The 9,196-nt window shown below is 50.0% G+C and overlaps 1 protein-coding gene across 4 annotated transcripts in view; it reads left to right on the top strand.

Annotated features, from left to right (window-relative positions):
• Positions 1-2,884: 2,884 nt before the first annotated feature.
• Positions 2,885-9,196, top strand: part of slc25a12 (solute carrier family 25 member 12) — a 178,686-nt gene continuing 172,374 nt past the window's right edge. Inside the window, exons 1-2 of one of the 4 annotated variants that reach the window (XM_072475934.1) lie at positions 2,885-2,968; positions 3,695-3,748. In XM_072475934.1, coding sequence (XP_072332035.1) covers positions 2,957-2,968; positions 3,695-3,748 — 66 coding nt within the window. In that variant the 5' untranslated portion in view covers positions 2,885-2,956. The other 3 variants (XM_072475935.1, XM_072475936.1, XM_072475933.1) reach the window with 3 other exon arrangements.

Raw genomic sequence — 9,196 nt, 5'->3', positions numbered from 1 at the left:
ACTTCTTACTGTGCCCACCCCAGTCCAACACTGGCATCTCCACATCACCTTGTGTTGAGAAGTGATGTGAGTCAGTGAGTGCGGTGCAACTCGCTTGTGGCTATCATGGTTGAGTATCTGGCAGTCATACTTCGAACATTGCCTCACTCCCTGATCCATCCTGAGCTGGATTCTAAATGTTTGGGACATTGCCCCCACGCCGTCGTAAAAACTGGCCTTTCACGACAGAAATACTGATTTGAAAGGGCCACATATTCATAGCCTTGGGACCAGGCGAGAAACTAGCAACTTTTGCTGCAGATACGCTTTTGATGCACTTCGAGTCTGGAGGCCGCGCATGCGCATAGCGGCGGCCTCCAGCGACCGCACTGTGCTCCATGGTGGAGCTGGATCCCCCCTTCCACGACCCTGCCTTCCCTCCCCGTACCCCGTCCAAGACCCGCTTCCCCTCCACAACCCCCTCCCCTCCATGCCCCCCCCACCCCGACACGGCTTCCCTCCCTGAACAGCCCCCCTCCCCTCCCCGGCAGTCCCCAGAGGCCCCCTACCCAGTCCCTGTTCCACTCCCCAAAGCCCCTCCCCTCCATGACCCCCCTAAACCCCTCCACGACCCCCCTTTCTCTCCCCTCCACGACCCTCACCGCTCCGTGACCCCCTCTCTCCCCTCCCCCCTCTCGCTCCCCTCCCCGACCCTCTCCCCTCAATGACCCGCCCTCTCTCTCCCCTCTATGACCCCCCCTCTCCCCTCCATTAACCCCCTCCCTCCCCCACCCCACCCCCCTCTCTCCCCCCTCCCTCTCCCAACTCCCCATACCCCTCTCTCTCTCTCTCTCCTCCCTCCCCATCCCCCTCTCTCCTCCCTCCCCGTCCCCCCTCTCCCCAACCACCCCACTCCGAGCTCCCCCCTCTCTCGCCACCCCGACCCCCAATCTCTCCTCTCCCCACACCCCGCTCTTTCCCCCCTCCCCATCCCCTCTCTCTCACCCCTCCCCACCCCCTCTCTCTCCCCCCTCCCCATCCCTCCCCTCACCCTCTCTCCCCCTCCCCAACCCTAATTCCCTCTCTCCCCTCTCCAACCCCCCCTCTCTCTCCTCCCCAACCCCCTCTCTCTCCTCTCCCCAACCTCCAGCTCTCCCCTCCCCAACCCCCTCTCTCCCCTCCCCACCCCCATCTCCCCTCCGTAACCCACCTCTCGCCCCTCCCCAACCCCCCTCTCGTCCCTCCCCATGCCCTCTCTCCCCTCCCCATACCCCTCACCCCACTCTCCCCCCTCCCCATCCCCTCTCCCCAACCCCACTCCCGCCTCTCTCTCCTCCCTCCCCATCCCCTCTCCCCCCTCCCCATCCCCTCTCCCCCCTCCCCATCCCAACTCTCTCCCCTCCCAAACCCCCCCAATCCTTCCCCAAGTCCCTCCCTCCCTCTCGTCCCCACCCCCCCGTCCCCACCCTCCCCTCAACCCGCTCCCCTCGACCCCCTCCCTCCCGGCCCCCTCCCTCCCTCTCGTCCCGTCCCCCTCTCCCCTCCACCTCCCTCCCCCCGCCCCCCTCTCCCGTCCACCTCCCTCTCGTCCCCCCCTCCCCCCAGATCTCTCCCTCCCCCCGGATCTCCCCCCGCCCAGGACTCCCCCGGGATCTCTCCCCCCTCCCTCCGGATATTCCCCCCCCGGATCTCTCCCCCCCTCCCCCCGGATCTCCCCCCTCCCGGATCTCCCCCCATCTCCCTGGATCCCCCCCTCCCCCCGATCTCCTCCCCCCGGATCTCCCCCCCTCCCGGATCTCTCTCCTCTCCTCTCGGATCTCCCCCCCCCTCCCCTCGGATCTCCCCCCTCCCCCCGGATCTCCCGCACACCCTCCCCCCGGATCTCCCCCCCTCCACCGGATCTCCCCCCCTCCCCCCGGATCTCTCCACCCCCCAGATCTCTCCCCCCCTCCCCCCGGATCTCTCCCCCCCTCCCCCAGATCTCCCCCCCGGATCTCTCCCCCCGGACTACCCTCCCTCCCCCCCCCTCCCCCCGGATCTCTCCCCCTCCCCCTGGATCTCCCCACCTCCCAGGTCTCCACCTCCCCCCGGATCTCTCCCCACCCTCCCGCGGATCTCCCCCCCCCCTCCACCGGATCTCCCCCCCTCCCCCCAGATCTCCCCCTCCTCCCCGCGGATCACCCCCCCTCCCCCCGGATCTCTCTCCCCTCCCCTCAGATCTCCCCCCCCTCCCCCCGGATCTCCCCCCCCTCCCCCGGATCTCTCTCCCCTCCTCTCGGATCTCCCCCCCCTCCCCCCGGATCTCCCCCCCCCCCTCCCCCCGGATCTCCCCCCCTCCCCCCGGATCTCCCCCCCTCCCCCCGGATCTCTCTCCCCTTCCCTCGGATCTCTCTCCCCTTCCCTCGGATCTCCCCCCCCTCCCCCCGGATCTCCCCCCCCTCCCCCCGGATCTCCCCCCCCCCCTCCCCCCGGATCTCCCCCCCCCCCCTCCCCCCGGATCTCCCCCCCCCCTCCCCCCGGATCTCCCCCCCCCCTCCCCCCGGATCTCCCCCCCCCCTCCCCCCGGATCTCCCCCCCCTCCCCCCGGATCTTCTCCCCCCCCTCCCCTCCCCCCGGATCTCCCCCCCCTCCCCCCGGATCTCCCCCCCCCTCCCCCCGGATCTCCCCCCCCTCCCCCCGGATCTCCCCCCCCCTCCCCCCGGATCTCCCCCCCCCTCCCCCCGGATCTCCCCCCCCTCCCCCCGGATCTCCCCCCCTCCCCCCGGATCTTCTTCCCCCCCCCCTCCCCCCGGATCTCCCACCCCCCCTCCCCCCGGATCTCCCACCCCCCCTCCCCCCGGATCTCCCCCCTCCCCCCGGATCTCCCTCCCTCCGGTGTCCCAGCAGCCGCTGGCTGTTTCCCGGGTGACTGTCTGACCTCTGACCGGTGACGTTGGCGCGGATCCGTCAGGACGCCCGGTGACATCAGAGCTGCAGCATGGCGGTCAAGGTGACACAACTGAGAATGTCTATGCCGGCTTGGAGCTGGTGGCCGCGTCCGCCACGGTCCTGTGCGGCCCCCTTCTCTGCATTAGGGGCACTGGCTCTGTCGGCAATCTGTGTGTGAGATTTGGACATGAAGGGCCGCTGGTGTTGGTTTTTTCCTGCTTGGCGATCGATGTTTGGAGGCCTAGCGCTTGGCCTTGAGTTACCTTTAAGCAGTTTAAAATCAGGATGTGTGTTTAGCAGCTTGTACGCATTGTTGTCAGAATATCTAGAAATGGGTGTGTGACAGTGGAATATAAATACTTCAGGCAGCGAACTGTTCCGGCAAAGCGTTAAAATTAATTGACCACAGCCTCAATAACCAGATGTGGTATCATCTGACAGAAACAGCGACTTAGTTTGTAAAATGTAAAGTCTGCAGCGTTTAGCTGTGTCTGCTTGCTTTTTAAAATAAGGATGTGCCGGGATTGATTTCAAATTTTTGTCTGGAGGAATCTCTTCGTGTCAAGTTTGCTTAACTAGTTAAAGAGCAATGGTGAATTAGTTTTATAATGCATTCACGGTTATTCAGCTGATGCACAACATTGTAATTTCTGAAGCTTTTCAGTGGCAGTTTGAACATTGTTCAAAGTTGTGAAAATAAATATTCTATTAAAATTGCCCCTTTTCTTACATGTATTTGTCCAAGAAAATTTTCCTGGGCAATGGATATAACATGTTTTTATTTCAGGTGCAGTCAACAAAAAGGGCAGACCCCAGCGAATTAAGAGCCGTATTTTTGAAGGTAATTGAAATTATTTATGTATGTTGTTTCAACTTTGCATCATATTTGTATTTTAGTTGCAGCTGTTCACCTTTACTGCAAATTTAGCATCTTTTTTGGCGATAATGTGGGAAAGTGATCTGCACCGTTTCTTTTTTACTTCACTTATTGTCACATTTTAAGCCTGTACTGTGAAGTTGGTTTATGGATCAGTTGTAAATGATAGATTAACTCAACTGCCCTGTTGATTCTGGCTGGTCGGTCCATAATGTAAAATGGCATTTGTGTGATATCATTAATTTCTTTTGTGGTGCTAAAGCGTATGAACTATTCTATCGTGGAAATCAGATTGACTGTTTAACCAAAGAGATTGAATTCAATTTGTTATAGAAGTTCGGCCGTGAATGAAGGTATTATTTTACTTGAAGTAAACACCACCATCTTTAATGTGAACGCAAAATACTGCGGATGCTGGAAATTTGAAATTAAAAAGAGTGTTGGAAATGCTCAGCATATATGGTTGCATCTGTGTTGAGCGAAATATAGTTAATGTTTCAGGCCGATGGCGATTGGCATTCCGGCGCCTGTTCAGGGAGGCTGGTACGGGAATATGTACCTGCATCGGCTGAACAAGATACTGAACCATAAGTTTCTGGAAGTCATTGAATGCAATGTGGATAAATTCCCCCAAGATCCTGCATGTAAATTCCCACATGGTCCTGCCATGCTCTGTGATTTCAATTAAAAGCATATTTCTTATTCCTCAAACAGTAAAATACAGCCTATTCCTTTCTGATTTACTATGCTGGTCTCTGCCAGTGTACATCTGTGTCAGAGAGAGTCATACAGTTTTTATAGCATGGAAAGAGCGGTTGAGGACTCTGGGTCTGTACTCGTTGGAGTTTAGAAGGATGAGGGGGGGGGGATCTTATTGAAACTTACAGGATGCAGCGTGGCCTGGATAGGGTGGACGTGAAGAGGATGTTTCCACTAGTAGGAAAAACTAGAAACCAGAGGGCACAATCTCAGACTAAAGGGACGATCCTTTAAAACAGAGATGAGGAGGAATTTCTTCAGCCAGAGGGTGGTGAATCTGTGTAACTCTTTGCCGCAGAAGGCTGTGGAGGCCAAATCACTGAGGGTCTTTAAGACCGAGATTGCTAGGTTCTTGATTAATAAGGGGATCAGCGGTTATGAGGAGAAGGCAGGAGAATAGGGATGAGAAAAATATCAGCCATGATTGAATGGCGGAGCAGACTTGATGGGCCGAATGGCCTAATTCTGCTCCTATGTCTAATGGAAAGAGGACCTTCAGCACATTGTGTCCGCGCTGACCATCAAGCAGCTATCTACTCTAATTCTATTTTCCAGCACTTGGTCCGTAGCCTTGTTTGCTGTGGCATTTCAAGTGCTCATCTAAACACTACTTAAATGGTGTGAGGGTTCCCGCCTCTACTACCCTTTCAGGCAGTGATGTCCAGATTCCAAACACCCTCGGGGTGAAAATGTTTTTCCTCACATCCTGTCTAAACCTCCTGCTCCTTACTTTAAATCTATGCCCCTTGGTTATTGACCCTTCTGCTAAGGGGAAAAGTTCCTTCCTATCCATCCTATCTATGCCCCTCATAGAACATAGAACGATACAGCGCAGTACAGGCCCTTCGGCCCACGATGTTGCACCAAAACAAAAGCCATCTAAGCTACACTATGCCCTTATCATCCATATGCTTATCCAATAAACTTTTAAATGCCCTCAATGTTGGCGAGTTCACTACTGTTGCAGGTAGGGCATTCCACGGCCTCACCACTCTTTGCGTAAAGAACCTACCTCTGACCTCTGTCCTATATCTATTACCCCTCAGTTTAAAGCTATGTCTCCTCGTGCCAGCCACTTCCATCCGCGGGAGAAGGCTCTCACTGTCCACCCTATCTAACCCCCTTTTGTACATCTCAATCAAGTCCCCCTTCTTTGCTCCAAGGAAAACAACCCCAGCCTAATTAGAATCTCTTGATAGCTGAAACTCTGCAGCCCAGTCAACATACTGGTGAATCTTCTCCTCGCCCTCACTAGTGCCATCACTTCCTTCCTATTGTGTGGCAACCAGAACTGTACGCAATGGTCCTGCTGTTGCCTAACCAGCATTTTATATAGCCTCATCATTTCCTCCGTACTTTTGTATTCTATGCCCCGGCTAATAAAGGTAGGTATCCCATATGCCTTCCTAACCACCTATCTACCTGTCCTGCTGTCTCTAGGGATCTCTGGACATGCACACCAAGTTCCCTCTGATCCACCATCCTTCCTAGGGTCCTACCATTTATTGTATATTCATGTGCCTTGTTAGTCCTCCCAAAATGTATTACCTCACACTTTTCAGTGTTGCCATTGTTCTGCCCATCTGACCAGCCCATCTATATCGTCCAGTAATGTAAGGCTTTCCTCCTCACTACACACCACACCACCAATTTTTGTGTCATCTGCGAACTTACTGATCATACCTCTTACATTCATGTCCAGATGATTAATCTGGATCATAACAGTACATGTCATGACAGCTCAACAACTCACTTTAAGAGTCAATGATTGACTGTGATGCAGTGGTAATGAAAGGATATAGTTATGATGACCTGAAAAACTAATGCTGTACTTATTTGAAAATAGGTTAAGGAAACACCTAGAAGATGTGTTTGGGATGTCAAATTACAATATTGAATGCATTATTATGAAATACCCATGAAGTTGAGTCAGTTGTGATATTTCAGAGCAGATTAGATTTACATCTGAAGGCGAATATTAAAGATACCAGGAGGGAACCAGGACATGGAAATGATAGATAGTCACATATCTCTGGTTTGTTGAGGCACTACAAATGGTTTGGCATGATGCGACGTGTATCTTCCTGTCATAATTTGCCGCTCGAGATCAGCCGCTTGGATGCTCTCTGCAGTTCTTCTTTGCCTAAGTGTTCCCTTTTGTTGACCAAGCCTGAACACAGCACTGTCAATCATTCATCCTTGTGCTTCTGCATTGCAGGAAGGAATCCCTTTACTCCTGGATGACACATCTGTGATCATTTAAAAAAAAAAAAACCAGAATATTAACTTTAACAACATACACATGTTGGTTGTTAGCATAAATATATTTTCCTTTCTTTCCTGTATTTTTAATTAATATATCACCACTGCCTTACTTTGAGCATTCAATTAGTGGTCTTATTCTGGAAGTAAATCATTGGTTCAACAAAACATTCTTGAGAATAAAGAAAAAGAAAGTGCTTGCATTTATATGGTACCTTTCAAGATCAAGATGTCCCAAAGTAATTTGAAGTGAAGTCATTATTGTAGGAAACATTCGTTAATTATTACAAAATAGTGGTTAAATATTGGTTTTCAGGGTCTACAGTATGGTCAGTAAGTAGTATTTTCTGTTAAACTTTAAATCTAGAAATAATTGATACGTTTTGACAATATCAAGGTTAAACAGCTGTGAAAAACTTCTGGAGTTTGAGGGAGATGACCATATTCCTTTGTTCTTGTACTGGAAAACATGTTGTGACATTTGATGCAGATTTAAATTGTTGGGGCTTTAGGCAGGATTTATGAGTACAGCTGTGTTCAGCTATTTGCATGGAGTATTAGCTGCATCCTAATTATTTTGTGACTCCAGCACGCTCCTGTACTTTGCACTAAGGAGTGTAAGACTAAACCTGTTGCTCATTAGTAGGGCACGCATGCCTGGCCTAAATTTGGCATCGCGCAAAAGTAGCTTGTGTCAATTCAGCACAGAGTTAAAAATTGCTTCTTGATATTTACTGTTCTGTTATTTGAGTCTTTATTTTCTCTGGTACAGATTGTCTTGTTAATCTATTTTTGTGAGCAGCCTGGCAGCTCAGGCAGTCGAGTGCTGCAATTGGGGTGTCTGTAATGCCAACTAACTTGCTGCATCAATGTCATTGGCGCTTTACATGACTACTGTAATGAGTGCCATATGGTTGATTTTGGAGGAAACATGCACCAGGTGCTCCTACACCTTCCTAGACTTAAAATTGAATTAACCTGACAAGAGGACCCACATTATTGACATCTGCAGCTAGGACTTTCCAACCGAGGGGAGGGAGGGAGGTGGCAGAAAAAAGGGTCTGAAGAAATAAATGGTTTGAAAAAAATTAAAATATATCTTTGTGAAATTAATACACTGTAGAATAACTCAAAAGAGTGTGGCAAACATGATCTTGTTTCTTATTGATTAGAAAATTGTATAATGGCAGAGTGGAGAAGATGTGAGGGAGTTATGGATTAGCATGTCTGTTTCGCACTTGTGACTTTTATTTGTACTCAAAACTAGCAAAACTAGTCTTTGAAAAACTTGGCACATGTTTATATTATGCAGTGTTTAAATCTGTCATATTCACTTAGGAATAAAGTAACAGTTATTTATTCAACATTTGCCCATCTTACCTTTGCCAGTCCTTTGAAAGGGTTATCCAATCAGTCCAGCTCTTTCCCCATCAGCAAGTTTGACATTGCTTTTCAGCTATGTAGTGGATGAATGGCTCTAGATAGTAATTTTAATGAACCATAATTTTCTGTAGCAGTGGCATAGCTGTTAGGCTTGCCCTTGCACGTTTTATGTTTAAATTTGTTTAGTGTGACAAAAGTGCTGAAAGCACAAATTGATAATATTACAGAGAGGGAAATTTGCCATCTAGCACCTGCGTGAGCAGGGCATGCAACTGTGTCTCCGAAACAATCTGATTAAAAGATTGTGACATTAACAGCGCAGGAACAAGACTGAGGAGGAAAGGGTAAGTTAGAGTGGGTGAATTCAGTGCCAAATCAGGTACAGGAAAAAATGGAGAGGAAAATAAAAATTGGATGAAGAGAAGTGGGAAAAGGAGAGAAAGCAAAAATAAAAATCCCAGAAGTAAAACCTTAAGGAATGACAGAGTCACAGAGGTTGTTTGAAATGACTACATTTGCCTTGTTCTAAAAGTATATTTGTATTGAAGTGAGCAAGACTTCCATTTCTGTGGGGAGTTTAGTTTGTGGGAGTTTTAGTTTACCATGGTGATAATATAATGCCAGTGAAGACATTTTAATTCAAATGGTGAGGCAGGGAGTGAAATGCTGTTTTCACTAAGCTAAACAGTGGGGTGAAGTGGCCAACATCTTTTGAATTTCCATTTTAAACCACATCTCTGCCCTCGCCTGAAGATGCTGCAATATTTGTATATAAATAACAATTAATTATGGCCAGTGTTTACTAAAGTACAGTAACAGAATTAACTTCATGGAATTGTATTTTGTGCACTATTTCACCACGGGGGACAAAAAAACAAGCTTCTTAATTTTGCGACTAGAACAATTCATGGGCTTTGTTTATTATGCACTTTCAAGAATTGGATGACATCGAACATTATCATAGAATCATAGGATTTACAGTGTAGAAGGAGGCCATTCAACCCATCG

Source organism: Scyliorhinus torazame, chromosome 2 (genome assembly GCF_047496885.1).
Source record: "Scyliorhinus torazame isolate Kashiwa2021f chromosome 2, sScyTor2.1, whole genome shotgun sequence".
In the NCBI taxonomy this organism is placed as follows: domain Eukaryota; kingdom Metazoa; phylum Chordata; class Chondrichthyes; order Carcharhiniformes; family Scyliorhinidae; genus Scyliorhinus; species Scyliorhinus torazame.
The sequence above is the reverse complement of the archived record's forward strand: the minus strand, read 5'-3'. Positions and strand labels throughout refer to the sequence as shown.